The sequence below is a fragment of the Salvelinus fontinalis genome, chromosome 40 (genome assembly GCF_029448725.1).
Source record: "Salvelinus fontinalis isolate EN_2023a chromosome 40, ASM2944872v1, whole genome shotgun sequence".
Taxonomy (NCBI): domain Eukaryota; kingdom Metazoa; phylum Chordata; class Actinopteri; order Salmoniformes; family Salmonidae; genus Salvelinus; species Salvelinus fontinalis.
The window spans coordinates 23,802,006-23,818,733 of record NC_074704.1 but is presented as its reverse complement, the minus strand read 5'-3'; the positions used below and the strand labels follow the sequence as shown (position 1 = coordinate 23,818,733).

The following is a 16,728-nucleotide window of genomic DNA, read 5'->3' as shown; positions in this document are numbered from 1 at the left end:
TCTCCAGGAAGAGTGTTGAGGTGGGCACTTCATCTGAGGCCGCACCTTTATATTATTGATTGGCCACTAAACTATTCTAGTTTTAAAATCAAGACAGGTCTGACAAGTTGAATCCATATTGCACTTTATTCAGGTCAGAGTTGGCCTGTTTACACAGGCAGCCCAATTCTGATTTTTTCCCACTAATATGCCTTGTCATCAATTAGCTCAGCTCTTGTCAGAATACAGCCTTAAAACCCTGTAAAAGTTTTTGCATGGTGTGCTGAACCACATCAACGCTCATTAGGAGGACCATCCCACCCATTTAAAACGGATTAAAATGACCCTGACTGTGGTCAAGTCTTTCTTTGTAAGCTGCAGATAAATGATCTGAAATGGTGAATCACAGTGATAACCTTTCTTGCTCTAAAACAGTCCTAGGTGTGGCTTGTCCTGAAGGCCTTAGTGGTCGAGGATGCGCAGGTTGCCAGATACAATCTTGTTTTCCAGCACTGCTCCGGCAGGAATATCAATCCTATCTCCGTGATTGGCAATAATGATGACGGTTCCCTGTGGAATGGATAGTGAGGGGACGTAGACAAATGTAACACAAAATATTACAGTTAGAGAGAGATGTCAAGCAAAAGTAGCCCAGTATCAATTTTCTGTATTCCAAGTAGATACTATGCAATAGGAATGAGGTACCATTTTGGGTATGAAGCCTTTACCTTGAGAGAGACGTTCTTTCCGAAGGTGACGTCTCCTGACACTGTGAGGTGATCCAGTTCTAGCATGTCTGGGATGCTCTCAAACCTCATCAGGAAGTCATGGACCTGCAACCATAAGTCAAATCATAAAATATTAAGAATGACTACCTCCAATTAAAAAAAGACCCACACAAATGTATAGAAAATCAAAATGTCTGCCATAATGACTCAACAAAATGCATTAATCTACATTTTGGTTTCATTACCTTGGTGAAAGAGCTGCCCAGCTTGACGTGTGGCGTGGAGGGGAACTCCCTCTTCTTGCTCATGGTGAGCGAGCCGGCGTCCAGGCTGTAGAGGTTGGACATGACCAGCAGCAGGTCCGATGAGGTCTTGACGGGCAGGAAGCGGCTACGGGGCACGTTGACTCCCAGGGCGTTGTCGAAGGCCTTGATAGCGGCGCCCACCGCTGTTTCCAGCTGGATCACGTTCAGGCCACCGTCCAGTGTCTGGGGAGGAGGTAGTTGAGGGGTAATTGGTGCTAACGTCCAGTGAGCTTGTGGCAGCTTTTTCATTGTTATGCTAATCGTAGTTGAGTTGCCATGGGTGACAGCCGCCCGAAAAATATTAATTCATATAAAATGGGATGGTTAAGAGTAAACTAAAACACATGGCTACGAACTAAACCCACTCTAGATACAGATCCCAGTTCTCATTTAAAGACTCGCCTTTCCCCTGTCCTCTCACCTTGGGGTTGACGATGATCTCCATGTCCATGGTGTTCTGCTCGTGCAGCCTCTTAATGGCGGCAAGGGAGATCCAAAGGTTGTTGGTGTTGAAGATCTTGAACTTGGTGACCGACTTGAACTCGTCCACGTGGGCTTTGGGCACCTGGGCAATCTCCAGCAGACGCAGCTTGTCGTCGTACTGGATCAGCGTGCCACCCTGCGGAGAGATTGAGAGGCATGGCAGAACCATGCATGAGCAGTCAGGAAATTAAAGAAATGGTAGGCTGTAGGCCATTTTACATTGAGGTATAATACATCACAAAATGGATCATACAATTGTAGGGATTTCACTTTCATCATGATCATTTTATCCTTTATCACTCTTTTTAATGGTCTTACATTTTTAGCCCCAAGGTCCCCAAATACTGCCGAGATGGGTGGACTTTGACCATCAGCGACATTAACAATTTAATGAACCACCAGGGAGAAAGGAAAACCAGCACTACCCCTTGGCTGCTTCTAGCTAGCACACAAACCTCTGCTCACCTTGACGTCTGCACGGGTCTTGTCCGTCACCTCCATGATGAACTCGCAGCGCTTGTCTTTGGGCTGCGTCATTAGGTGGTTGAGGATGAACAGGTCCACGGTGGCGCCCAGGTTGTCTATGTTAGACACGAAGATGTACTCCTTGCCCGCGGCGATCAGCTTGTCCAGCAGGCCGGAGTTGTAGAAACTGGCGTAGATGTCTCCGTGGCCGGGCGGGTACCAGGCGTCGGCGTGGTCGCCGTGCATTCCCAGGTCCTTCGCCACGGGCAGCAGGGACTCCTTGTTGATCCTCGGGTATCTAGAGGGGCAGGAGGAGTTTTAATAACGTTCATTTACCTTTATCTACACAGGTAAGTCAATGACAACTGATTCTTATTTACAATGACAACTTGTCAAGTGAGGTAGAGGTGAGAAGAGAGTGAAATGGAGAGTGGAGGAGAGATGGATGAGTGTAAAAAGAGGGAGGATGTTCAGGAAAGAGTTGAGGAGGATCGTAATAGAACAGGATCATGTCCAGTACAGAGAAAATGTTTCGAAACAGGAATGTACCTGAACTTGTCCAAGAGCAATGCTCATTAGGATTTTACATTGCAAAACGCTTTAAAAACAGTGTGCCCTGCTGAACACAACCCAGGTGTACATTTCTGTAGGTGCGGACGTCTGTGTGCGTGTGTTACCTGCTCTGGTTGAAAGTGTGGATGTGCACCCGGTGGTGTGTGTACTTCTGCAGGATTTTCTTGGTGTCCTCGTCTGTGTTGAAGGAGTTCATGAGAACAAGAGGCACATCCACGTTGAATGTCTTGTTTAAGTGCTGAGAGGGAAGGCATTTATTTTTTTTATTATTCTTTTTAACCTCTTTCTCCCCAATTTTGTCATATCCAATTAGTAGTAAGTTAGTCTTGTCCGTACAGGAGTTGCAGCGATGGGACTCGGGAGAGGTGAATGTCGAGACCCATGCATCCTCCGAAACACAACCCCGCAAAGCCGCACTGCTTCTTGACACAATGTACGCTTAACTCGGAAGCACCAATGTGTCGGAGGAAGTCACTAGAGAGCGAGGGGACAAGGACATCCCGGCCGGACAAACCCTCCCCTAACCCGGACGACCCTGGCCCAATTGTGCGTCGCCTCACGGGTCTCCCGGTCGCAGCCAGCCGTGACACAGCCCGGTATCGAACTAGGATCTGTAGTCACGCAGCTAGCACTGCTTTAGACCACTGCACCACTCAGAAGACATTTTTATTACTGGAGTTTGGCTCCCTAAATTATGTTGAATGTAGAAATTGAGAAAAATAAATATCTAGTACTACAATAACTAGCTCTAGTTGACATTCTCATAGTGAATATTTGTATATCTTTTTTTTTTTTTACGTGTTATGTTCTCTCGGACCAAAAATTGTATACTACAGTACAATATAATACCTCTATCTGATGGACGGTGAGGTCCAGGAAGGTGTTCTCATTGCGGACACTGATGACACTCTTGGGGCCTTTGCAGCCCATGCTGGTGCCCAGGCCTCCGTTGAGCTTGACCACCACCAGCTTGTTGAGGCTGGCCGCTACGCTGTCCGGCAGCCCCTGGGCCTTGATCTTGTCATAGGGGTGGATCTGCAACAGGGAGGGAAAGAGGTGCAGGTCAGATACTGGGAGTAGCCTGAAGATTATGATCACTTGCCCAAAAATGTAGATGTTTACACACAGACTGGCAATGTTAGAACGCTTCAGTGCAGGTCCTACGTTAACAAAGTAGTAAGTAAGTTACACAGAAATGACAAGTTGACGGATTTTCCATTAAAGAAATGGGGAGGATCCAGAAATCTGTTTAGGCTACAGCAATGCTTTGCAGTTTGGTTGTTTTCAATAAAATAATTCACCTGTCCAATGGGGTAACCACAGAGAAGACTCAACTTGCCGACTGCTATATCAATCCCTGTGAAAGTTGGATCTTCAGTTCAGCGTTTGACAGCTGGGGGGCAGTATTGACGTTGCTCAAGGTAGGGTGTGGGGGGGTGCTCTGTTTTGGAGCGTAGGAGGGGGGAGCTGGCATCACTCCAGGCTCCTATTATGTAACAGTGCTGTTCAGTGAAGCCATGGCGACAGCTGTCAAAACCAAGAGCGGTGGAGATAAAGTACATCCTCACACAGGGACTGAGGGGAGAACAAAACACCCCTACAGAAAATGCCCCCCCCCCAAAAAAAAAAATCGCCCCTGACAAAGGAGGGACAGCAACAAAGGCTGTAGCAAAGTTAGAGGTAAAGGATGACGCTGGTGTTAACTATGTATCTGGCCAGCGTTTTATTTGTATCAATATTACATACTGTATCTTCATGCCAAATTAAAAACATAAATCCTCTTGAAGGGCCTAGAAATAGATTTGTCCAGTAGGAAAAAACAATAGGCCTACTATTTTTAATTATTGTAGGCCTACGTCAAGGTACAGCGGTAGCCTGCATAATTGAAAAAGGCAAACTGTTAATATGGTATGTTTTACTGTGAACTGAATACAGTGTAAGCTAGATGTGGTATAGTCAGACTGTGGGTATAATTCACTTCCATTTGAATTTCCTTTCCTGTACTTTGTCATTTAGAATAATTCCCAGGGAGAAGGAACATGCCCTCTGGTCTTTACTGGCCCTGCTGTTGGCAAATGGAAAGATGACAGATGTACAACACAAGAGGACAAAAAGGACAGGGAGTAATTATAGACTGTGTGTGTCATACTCAAGACCTTAACTTTTACACAATCCGTTACACACCTAACTTTACCTCCCTCCCATCATCCTCAAATGCCTAGACAGATGCAGGAGAGTATGATGGGAGTGTATGATGACACCTCCTGCACTACCTTTCCACACACACACTTTCTGCACCGTCGGAGGGAGGCTACAGTTTCAGAGTTGGCATGGTAACAGGCAGCCAGGCCTCTTCCTTACCGCTCACACTATGAGACGAACCATCGAGATGAGAGTGCGACCATGAAGGAACTCAAACTGCCTCGTCGCAGTATCTTGACAATGTCTTCCCACAGATAGGCCATTTCAAATCTAGCTTATAAATGTGATTTCCCAATGCTATGGGCAGTGTTCTCCAGGACCAGACATATTAGGAGAAAGCCTAGTCCTGCACTAAAAAACATGTTCAATGGAGACTCACCATTGAAAGTGGTGGGCTACTTCTTACTAGTCACATGAGGGGCTCCTGAGTGGTGCAGCGGTCTAAGGCACTCAGTGCTAGAGGCATCCCTACAGACCCTGGTTCAATTCCAGGCTGTATCACAACCAGTCGCGATTGGGAGTCCCATAGGGCGGCGCACAATTGGCTCAGCGTCGTCCGGGTTAGGCCGTCATTGTAAATAAGAATTTGTTCTTAACTGACTAGCCTAGTTAAATAAAATAAATAGTCTATGACTAAGCCTACAGTCTGGGAAACAGCCCTATAGGCTACAGAGGCAGCCTGCACGCACTCTCCCAACAAACCCAATGTATTGTTTTACCGTGTGTACTGTATTCAGTGTGTATGGACTATTGGGAAATACACAAAGCAACGTGTAAGACGCAGGAATAGGGAACTCCTTAAGAAAAAACTAAAAGAAGCTACAACCTCACGTGAGTTAGGTGGCAGAGGGTTCAAAACACTTTAATAGCTCAACTACTATTAGGCTATCACCACAACCATAGCCCCCTTTTAAATGAATAGGAGTCTGGAGAGCCATGTCATTCTACAATTATACTTCCCTCAAGACATACAGGCTATAATAATCTTCAACAAGGATTTAACAAACAACATTTAGGCTAAATATTCATGTTGGTCCCCCATTTGACATTACCAAAGACTGGCCCAAGCTCTACAATATCCAAGACCTCACAACTCTCATGTCAGAGAGTCACATCAAGATGTGGGCCGGCCCAATCAGTAGCGGCGTAAAATCACTAGGGAAGCCAATCCAGAAGAAAAAGCCATATTACAACCTGTTTTCTGATAATTGCCTCGTTTGCTCTATAACCTGTTCGTCCATACGCCTTGCGACCGTGATACACTATACATACAAAAGTACGTGGACACCCCTTCAAAATAGTGGATTTGTCTATTTCAGCCACACCTGTTTATGACAGGTGTATAAAAAAAAATAAAAAAATCGAGCACAGGGGCACCATGTATGAATTTATGGTTCGATCAGAATTGGCGTTATAATCATTGGCCAGTACGGAGAATCAAGTAAAACCACAAGTCCAAATCCTTCTCCATCCATGGCTAATTTACACTGAACAAAAATATAAACGGAACATGTAAAGTGTTGGTCCCATGTTTAATGAGCTGAAATAAAACTTGACATTTTCCATATGCACAAAAACCTTATTTCCCTTAAATGTTGTGGACAAATTTGTTTTACATTCCTGTTAGTGAGAATTTCTCCTTTGCCAAGATAATCCATCCACGTGACAGGTGTAGCATATCAAGAAGCTGATTAAACAGCATGATCATTACATGGCCTTTTGCTAGGCCACTCTAAAATGTGCAGTTTTGTCACACAACAATGCCACAGATGTCTCAAGTTGAGGGAGTGTGAAATTGGCATGTTGACTGCAGGCATGTCCACCAGAGCTGTTGCCAGGGAATTGAATGTTAATTTCTCTACCATAAACCACCTCCAACGTCGTTTTAGAGAATTTGGCATTACGTTTGACCGGCCTCACGACTGCAGACCACATAAGCATGTCAGCCCAGGACCTCATCCGACTTCTTCACCTGCGGGATCGTCTGAGACTAGCCATCTGGACAGCTGATGAAACTGAGGAGTATTTCTGTCTGTAATAAAGCCCTTTTGTGGAGGGAAACTCGTTCTGATTGGCAGGTCCTGGCTACCAAGTGGGTGGGCCTATGCCCTTCCAGGCACACCCATGGCTGTGCCCCTTCTCAGTCATGTGAAATCCATAGATTAGGGCCTAATGAATTTATTTAAATTGACTGATTTCCTTATATGAACTGTAAAACTCAGTAAAATTGTTGCATGTTGTGTTTATATTTTCGTTCAGTATAGGAAAGGGTCCATTTTAGCTAGCTAGCAACTGGAGGACAACACAACAAGATTAAACTAATCAAGTTTGTGTCAATGATGTATTGCTCTTGATGTGATTGGAGTGAAGCCAAATCCAAATAGATTTTCCCTTGACACTTTTTGTGGTGTGACAGAACCATTCATAGTTCAGTTCGCTGATTAAAATAAGAGCCACACTTGTTTTTTTTATCATCAAGGGAGGCCAAATGCTCGCTGGCTTCCCTTGCATTCAATGCTACGGGCGGCAACAATGTCATACTATTTTTGACCAGACAGCATCAGATAGATGGTCTACACTAAGAGACAGAGGGGCGCTGTTTCACTCGCTCGTATGCTTTCTCTGGTGAGATACATTTCAGCCTCTTGCGAATTGAAGGAAATGTTGGTACATTTTTGGGATAAACCTGGCTTCCCTTGACATCCATGAATACACGCCACTGGGGATGATACCAGTATTGGGGTTTGTTTCCATGGCAAACATGAAAACACGAATCCGAACAAACACTTTGGTCCTTTAAAACCTGCTGTATGTAAAATGTTGTGTGCTATAGCTTGAAAAAATAAATGTGACTCTGGTAATAATGACGTTTGTTTACAACAGTAAGGCTGTTTTCCTAAATCATTTAAATACGCTTCGTGTTTTGTTTCCGTGCCACGATCACCGTGAACATTTTGCTCTCGAAGACATACCAATGTTTCTTACCTTATGGGGATCCTTCTCAACAAACAACAGTCTCTCATGGCTGTGTTGGAGCCAAGACCACACAGCGTTTGAAGGTGTGGGTTCTCCATCGTCAGTCATAACACAGCACAATAAGATGTGTTTACCCCAGTCTGGGCTATTAAGGTGAAGTGCCATTACTCTCGATGACAAACAGGTTACTTTCATTGTGAGCTACGTAGTTCTCTTTACAAAAGGCGAAACCACCCAATATCAGGAAACAGAATTTTAGAACATTTTATTTGGCTTCCTGCGCGATCTTTCAAGAGAATTTCAGTCGCTCGAAGTCATAAGTGTTCAGATAATCCATGGTTTTCTGGGGATCTAACCGAGTTAATTCATGAAAGAAATGTGGTTTGGGCCATAGTAAGACAGTCCAATCTGGACTAGATTTAGAGAAGGGAAACACATATCTCACTTATTCATTAGTAAGTCAGAGTTTTACTAGCGGGAAACAGCAAAGAACCTGAATAATTCCTTTAGAATGTGGAAAACTATCAAATCAAAATGTGTACAGGTTGATTGTACAATGTCTGAAATGCTTCCTATAAATACTGTAGTGGCGCAAGGTTCCATTCTTGGGACGTTATTATTCACTAGGCTACTCAAAATGTAGGGTTCTTTCCAAGCACTTAGCTAGCTGATGATGCCTTAGAACTACTAAATATTGAGACTGCAAACTCGAGGTGCGTAGCAGCCATGGACTTCAACCATTTAAACAGTCAATCTCTGCAAAACAAGCAATATTGACCTATGAGCAATTACATAACTGGGAGGGAATGGAGAATCTGTGGGAATCTGGTAGAGAAGTAGACAGTATAGAAAGCCACTTTACTTTGCATGGACTGTTTGTGAGATTCACTCAATTAGGTACATTAACTCACAAGTCAATAATGTGCAGATTTATTGCATAAGACTGACATTACTGTTATATAGGATAAACGATTAACCCTTTCAGAGCCATACAGCTTCTGTCGATAACAACAAATACAACACGACGAGATTTAACTCGTAAGAACTTAAAACTGAGTTGTTTGAACTTAACACAACTTCAAACTCAAGGTCTCCAAGGTGACCCGTCTCGATGTCACAAGTGCGGAACGAGTCCAGATACGGTTTCAAACTCTCTCCTTATGGTCGTGACCATGCACCACGCCCCAAAACAAGACTGTCCGATGACAGTCCTACAGTGAGGCTGCTAGAGCAGATAGGACTACACACCCACCCATGCACGTGGGTGGAAAGAGTGTAAACTTGGGCTTGGGGCAGGGTAAGCCAAATATCCCCCCAGGCCAGAATCCTGCTCCCTCAAGGCGGTGATTTTGAATGCTGGAAAGGTTAGGCTATTTATAGGGTAACCCATGAGCTAGGGGTTATTTGGGGAAAGGGGGGGGGGGGGGCTTTGAGATACTGGTCAGGCTCTGAGATACTGAAATGTCACCCAGGTGATAAATAGCTGGCTTGCTTTGGCCCATAGCTACACACAGTGTTCTTGGATCTGGTTACCTCGTTTCAGTTCTGTTGGTGTGGGGTGCTTGTTTCCATCCCTTACTACGTACTCATTAAGATCTGTGGGCTTCATGCGCTTGGGAATGTACCGACTCACAAACAAGTGTGTGCAACTATATACCAACTGGATGTAGCCTTCCTGCATGTGGCCTAAGTGTTCCATGGGTCAGTGGTTCCAGCCCAGGTCTCCCTGAAACGCCCCCCTCCTTCCTTTAAACGGAGTCTACCTCCTGTCACCATAGGTGCGGTCTCTTGTCCAGCACTACTCAAAACGCTAAGTTCTTAGACGTTTAGACTCGGGGAAAAGCCCACTCCCTCTCTGACTGGAGCCTCAGTTGTTCCAGTCAGCTGGGAAAGGACGGGGACGGGTACAGGGGGGGGGGGGGGGGGTGTACTGGGACTTGGCTGGGCTTTCTGTCCCAGACTCTCTGCTGCAGTACGACAGGACCACAGCCTTCTGCCCCCATAGAGCCAGTGTCGCTTGACAGCCACTAACTCCACAGCTCTCATGTTCAGTTGAAAGGGGCCGCGTTGGCATCTATCTGTTCAGATGGGGGTGTGGATGTTCATTGTAGAAGAGAGCTTTGGCCTAGAGATCCAATCTCATCCAACATACACAGAGAGAAGCTAAACTCAAAACAGTGTTTCTGAGACCTTAGTTTGTGGACTAGCACTAAATATGCAACAAAGTTGATTAAAAACAAAAGAAACTACAGGTCAGACAATCCCTTGTACAAGAGGGGCAACATGAAAATAGGTCTGCACCTGCAGAAACAATAGATTTCCAATGGTAAGGAAGGGAACCATTTTTAGACATAGGCTGATCTGTACGACAAAGTCTTGTAATTTCTTATGCAAATAACAAATGCCTGAGCTTTCAGCTTGTGGCGTGTAGACAACCAGGGTTAAAACCGAACTACTCACCAGATCCTCTGGGGGCTTGTGGATCTTGTCCCATTTCACAGAGGGTCCTTTTACCTGGAGGAATCTGTGGAAGAGGTTCTTAAAACCCTCAAAGTCCTTTTTGGAAATCTGAAACAGAAAGTGCCAAGGCTCAGACTTTGAATGGACGCAAATGATCAAAATCCACATAATTGATTCATAATGGCATCCAATTCACATGCAAAACATAGCTTGATAAAAGACACACGATTGAAATCATAACATTACTCAAGCCTAAAACAGTCTCCCAAACCTCTAGTAACTTCAGCCATCTCCATTTATTTGATGTATTCCAGAAACAGCACACCTGATTCAACTAATAGTTATTTTTATTACACTCATATAGCAGTCAGTGCAAATCCATGAGCATACAAACTATTAATGGATATGAGCAACATTTATTTATATATATTTTTTAGAAAAATCTAAATCAATAATGTCCTGTGGTCTTAAAGAGAATAATTAACCAATGAGCAGAAATATGGGATTGGTAAAGTAGACTTTGGTATAGTCAGTTTGTTTTGGCTGCAGGTGTTCCTGCCTGTCACTGTGATTCAGTCAGGGGTTAGCCAGACTCTGAATTGAGATTTTAGGAGGCTGACAGCGAAGTCAGTGTAGAGTTGTGTCCATCTTTCATGAAGCCGGGTTAGGGACAGTATCTGAAGTGCCTCAGTATAACTGGAGTATCCTCCTAGGATGGTGCTGCTCTTCTGAATACGCTCTAGGTCACCAGACTGGGCCTGGGTCAGTGAGCTGTGTCAAGCAGGAGCGGCATACCCCAGGGTGGGGCGTCTGTAGTCGGTGTAAATGCTAACCAGGTCTTCCTGTCGCACATGGAACCTTTTAAGGCGGCGAAGGACAAAGGGTTTTCTGTTGCTCTTGGTTACCATAGTAGCAACCTGCTCGCCCCATTGTAAGTCTTTCTGTACCATTACCCCTAAAATCTTCACACTATCACACACTTTGAGCTCCTGGCCCTCAATCCGGAGAGGGCACGGGACCAGATTTAGATCGTCAACAAATTTACACCTACTTTCGACATCCCGGGCTGCGCTGTTTATGACTGAAAGGAAGATGAGGGCACAGAAGAGTTCCTTGAGCCACACCTCCAGTCGGCTTCAAGTCTGATGATTAGTAAAACATTTGAATCAGGTGTGCTTGTACTGGAATATAGTACCACAGTATGAGTCATAAAACCTAGTGGTCAAACAGGGAAATGGTTTTGATAACCTTGTAATTCTCTCTAGGACAAGGTGACTTTCATCAATATATTCACCTGTATTTACCCCCCCAAAATGAAATGCTAATTAGCTGCCAATGTGGCTGTCATAAAGAACTACAAATGACATGATCTGGACGAGACTGCTGAATTGAGGCAAAGGTAAGAATCTGTGGATTAGCTTTCTAATGTTAGCTAAATGTAGTAATGAGTAAATTGGCTACATTTCTTTAAAATGGACAATTCTGTGAACTATCTTGTGCAAGTTTTAAAATTGACATAACACCTGTTAGCAAAGGTGTCAGCTAGCGATGACGAGCAGGAGCTTCCAGGGATTTGTAGTTTTGCATGTCTACTTTGATGCTAATTAGCATTTTCGAATTTGAAATCCAGCCGAATTTATTGATAAAAGTCACCTTGTCCAAGAGAGATTTACATTGTTATCAAAGCGTCACGCCAGTGTAAGACTACATGAAACATCCCTTATTTTAAGTGCTTCTAAAATCCCCTATGGGAAAAATGAATAGAAAAACAATTGGAACCATTTCCCTGGTTTTATGGGTTTTATGACACCTCCACTGTGGGGCTCTATAGACCAAATCAAATGGAGCTGGTGGAGGTTATTCGCGAAAACGCTGGCCTGACCAAACCTATAGCAGCATACAGAGTTGAATTGTTTTTTTGATGTGCCATATAAGCTACATCTGAACTCAATATTTATATTCCAAATGATATGCATCATTATTTATCTAGTCTGTTGATGCAGTCTGTTTGGTGTCCCTATAATCAAAGCATTCTGCCCGCAACCCTCCTTTCTGACCTTTGCTTAATGGCTTTCATGTACGTTTCAGTTCAGTGTGTACTAAATGCCCCCATTGGGATAATCATTACAACTCCCACCTAGCCAATCTCACTGTTCCACCTCAACCCTCCGGGCTCCTTAGTGGGTTTTAATTGCGTTTCTCCCCCCTCCGCAATCTAACTTTAATGTGATGTGTTTGAAGTGAAACCAGGAGGAGTGTAAAAAAGGAACCACTTACTCTAAAGAGTGAATGCTTATCTTGTAAGCTTTTGCCATCATGCCAATGCTTTAGTTAGCAGTAGCAATGCTAACTGCATACAAACTGTTTGCTAAGCAGGGAGAATTGTCTTTCCAGTTTCTGGTCAAATGGGTTGTTTTGATGGGTTGTGCGCTGTGCTTGTTGGGTGGCATGGTAATAGCTGATGCTTTGTAAGGTGAGGGCTCAGTGGTGAGGAAAAGTGACAATGATATATGTGGGAATGTATGGCCTACATCATATATAGAGAAAGAGTTGAACATCTTGCCTGCTGGGGCTTAAAGTAAACAGGGGGGCAAAGAGTGAGGAGGTGAAAAAAAAAATGGGGAGAGGAGCAGAAAGAGGTAGAAAAAGTGAATCCATGTTGTGAAATCGTGAAGTGTGTGCATTTGTGTTTGACCCATCGAGAGACACACAGGTCATTCACCATCCGGTTACCCTCTCAGAACAGCATGCCAAGAAATTTCCTCACTCCTCCAAAACAACCACCCTGGATCCACAAACATGCACCAGGTACTCTCGCACCAAACCCCAGGCCCACCTCCTGCTCAGCCCCCTTGGCTGTGGTCAGCAGCTTCTCCAGCTCTTTGTGCATGGAGGTCTCATGCTGCAGCCGCAGCTTCTCCTGAAACTCTGCCATCCCGGCTTTGCTGAGATCTGCCGGGAGAAAGGAGAGAAAGAAAGCGACAGAGGTATTTCATCATTCAGTCCTCTTGAACCATTCGAAACAATCAAAGAGTGTGAGGCCAAAGGAGAGAAAGGAGAGAATGAAAGGGAGAGGGCTAGTTCGTTCATTCTGCTGGAACCATTCAAAACTATCAGACAGAGGATAAGGTCAGTTTAAAGACGTTCAGTCATAAAGCCTTCTTGAAACAACTGTATGCCAGTGTTCTAATGAGCCAAGCAGCTTGTAGTCATTAATAAGCAAGCAAGCACATTATTTTACAATAGGTGAAATGGAACATTGTTACATATGATGCCATGCAAATGTCTACCCACATGTTGGCTTATTGGATTTTAATGGACATCTAGAATTTTCTTCCTATATCCATTATGCCATGACCAAGTCAAGCCTATTGGGTCAATATTATCATATATTAAAAAAATAAATAAAAAAAAGTCATTTAGCAGATGTACTTGTCCAGAGCGACTTATAAGAGCAATTAGGGTTAAGTGCCTTGCTCAAGGGCACAGAGATTTTCCCCCTAGTCCGCTCTGTGATTCGAACCAGCGACCTTTCGGTAACCGCTAGGCTACCTGCCCCTCCATTATTGAACCAGTCAATTTGCGATTCGTTCACCCTGTGTTCAATACAGGATTTATTACGTTAAGAAAATATAGACATAGCAGCAACCAAGCTCTGGGTACAATTGACATGCAAATCACTCAAGATGAAAATATCCCCCACTAGCCTAATTTGGCAATTCCCAGTATTGCATAATACCGATGTGGTGAATTCTATATTCTCAGTATCCTAAATTCAAGACATCAGAAATATAGATAAGTAAAAAGAACACACTGCGTTCTAAAAAGTTGAAATCATTAATAACTAAAAAGAGAAGTCAAGAAGTGACTGATAGTCATGGAAAAGATAAGAACTGTCACGACCAAACAATAGCAATGGGAAAGTAGCTATCCGACTCATTACCGACTGGTACAGAAAACTTACCATCCAAAACAGACATCTTTGGACGTATGACAAAATATGTGCCAAGAAAATGTCTCCAAATAAGATCCCAAAAGCCTAGCCTATAGTCTTCGATAGTCTTCTGTAATTTGCCAGCAAATATTAGACATCGTTCAATAAAAGATAAACATCAATGGCTTGACACCAGACACCAGTGACAGCCAATCGTGCTTGCGAAAATGAACTGCAGTCCCAAGAAACAATGCATCAATCCATCAGTAAACCCGACACCACCCAATTCTGTTCTCCCACCTCTTTTGGGTTTCCACTAGATAGCACAGCCACACAAATCCAAATAGGCTACATCGTCAAAATTCCTGCGGAAAAAATGTTGCTTTTTTTGTCTTAATTTAAGGTTAGGCATAAGGTTAGCAGTGTGGTTAAGGTTAGGTTTAAAAATTATATTTTAAAAAGAACAATTGTAGAAATAGGCGGGGTTTAAGACTTCGTATGTGGTAGCTAGTGACGACCCCTCTTTAGCAGGAAACAATAGCAAAATATCTCACTAACGGAACTATTTTATTTAACTAGGCAAGTCAATTAAGAACAAATTCTTATTTACAATGACGGCCTACCCCTAACCCGGACGACGCTGGGGCAATTGTGCGCTGCCCTATGGAACTCCCAATCACGGCCGGTTGTGATACCGCCTGGATTCGAACCAGGGTCTGTATTGACACGTCTAGCACTGAGATGCAGTACATTAGACTGCCTGACGTTATTTGGTAAGTGCTTTCCAGCTGATATGTCCGATGTTTTTATATGTACAGTACCTACATGTAGACCTATAGCACAGCAGACAGCCGAGAGAACTAGGAATTAAATAGAATATTTAGTTCATTTATTATGGAACACGCATCTCTGGTCAGATCCATACGCACATACTCGTGGCCAAATATGTTACGTTAGAGGAAAATACATGATTTGTCCACATTTCCCCATAACGCAGTTTCTTGAATAGCATCATAGCCCTTCTATTGCATGGTTGGTCCTACCCCGCCGTTATCAGGCAACTGTTTGGCACGCTGGCGTATGGTTCATACATTATTTGTATTGATTAATTTGACCCTGGATTGACTTTAGCCACACGATTCGCTATTTTGGCTACATGACCTGGTAAACTAGGGAGACGAAGTGACAGGGGCAAGCTAGCCATTCTGCAGCAGAGGTAGCAACTAAGATATCCATGCCAGCAGCCAATGTTTTTGTTTAAAAGGCTCTAGTAGTGTATTTTACATCACAAGCACCACGTTTTCAAGCATAACGTCATTCACTGCATTGGCTACCCACCTGATGATAATTATTTTGATATCAATCCACCAAAGAACTCCAAGGTGCTTGGCTACTTTAGCGAGCTGGGTTTCGGCCTGTGAAACAAGTGAAAAATTAACACTTTAAAATGTACATTGTCACCGTCCTAAGGAGAATATTTATTTTTGACAGGTTTCTTGCACCACGCGATGCCAAATTAAAGCCGGAAATGTCGAAGTTGTCTTCTTGACAGGCCAGTTTATGAGAGCAAACGATTGGTGAGTCAGTGGCCAATCAAAGCATGCGAAAATCCACTTACCCCAATCAGAATCTTGTTCACGAGGGTGGACCTGAGCTCTTCCGACTCTTTCTCGCTGACTATGCATATTTGTCTCTACAGTTTATTAATCTATTAAAAATATTTTTCTAACAAAGGCTCTCGATCAAAATAAAAAGCATTACACTTAAAGGAAATGATTGACAAATTACCAAATCAAATCAAACATTATTTGTCACATGCGCAGTGTAGACCTTACGGTGAAATGCTTACTTACAAGCCCTTAAACAACAGTGCAGTTCAAAAGGAGTTAAGAAAATATTTACCAAAAACAACAAAAGTTAAAAATTTTTATAAAAGTAACACAATAAAAGAACAATAACGAGGCTATATACAGGGGGTACCAGTACCGAGTCAGTGTGCTGGGGTACAGGTTAGTTGAGGTCATTTGTACATAGGTAGGGGTGATGTGACTATGCATAGATAATAAACAGCGAGTAGCAGCAGTGTATAAAACAAATGGAGGGGAAGTGGGGGTGTCAATGTAAATAGTCCAGAGGCCAATTGATTAATTGTTCAGCTTGGGGGTAGAAGCTGTTAAGGAGCCTTTTGGTCCTAGACTTGGCGCTCCGGTACTGCTTGCCGTGCGGTAGCAGAGAAAACAGTCTATGACTTGGGTGACTGGAGTCTGACAATTTTATGGGCTTTCGTCTGACACCGCCTATTATATAGGTTCTGGATGGCAGAAAGCTTGGCCCCAGTGATGTACTGGGCCGTACGCACTATCCTCTGTAGCGCCTTACGGTTAGATGCCGAGCAGTTGGCATACCAAGCGGTGATTCAACCAGTCAGGATGCTCTCGATGGTGCAGCTATCAAACTTTTTGAGGATCTGGGGACCCATGCCAAATCTTTTCAGTCTCCTGAGGGGGAATAGTGTGTCTTGATGTGTTCGGACCATGACAATTAATTGGTGATGTGGACACCAAGGAACTTGAAACTCCCGATCCGCTCCACTACAGCCCCGTCGATGTTGAATGGGGGCCTG

The 16,728-nt window shown here is 43.8% G+C and overlaps 1 protein-coding gene across 3 annotated transcripts; it reads right to left on the bottom strand.

Annotated features, from left to right (window-relative positions):
• Positions 1-107: 107 nt before the first annotated feature.
• LOC129839454 (UTP--glucose-1-phosphate uridylyltransferase-like) lies at positions 108-15,641 on the bottom strand. 3 transcript variants are annotated; one of them, XM_055906929.1, is made up of 10 exons: positions 15,444-15,641; positions 13,008-13,123; positions 10,172-10,279; positions 3,383-3,568; positions 2,638-2,771; positions 1,961-2,258; positions 1,434-1,631; positions 953-1,195; positions 708-812; positions 108-549 (listed from the first exon to the last, which is right to left on the bottom strand). In XM_055906929.1, exons 2-10 carry the CDS (start codon positions 13,104-13,106, stop codon positions 442-444), a joined length of 1,479 nt encoding a protein of 492 aa, XP_055762904.1. In that variant the 5' UTR covers positions 13,107-13,123; positions 15,444-15,641; the 3' UTR covers positions 108-441. The 3 variants fall into 3 exon arrangements, with proteins under 3 accessions (XP_055762904.1, XP_055762903.1, XP_055762905.1); XM_055906928.1 differs by lacking the exon at positions 15,444-15,641 and adding an exon at positions 14,136-14,548; XM_055906930.1 differs by lacking the exons at positions 13,008-13,123; positions 15,444-15,641 and adding an exon at positions 11,223-11,324.
• Positions 15,642-16,728: the final 1,087 nt, after the last annotated feature.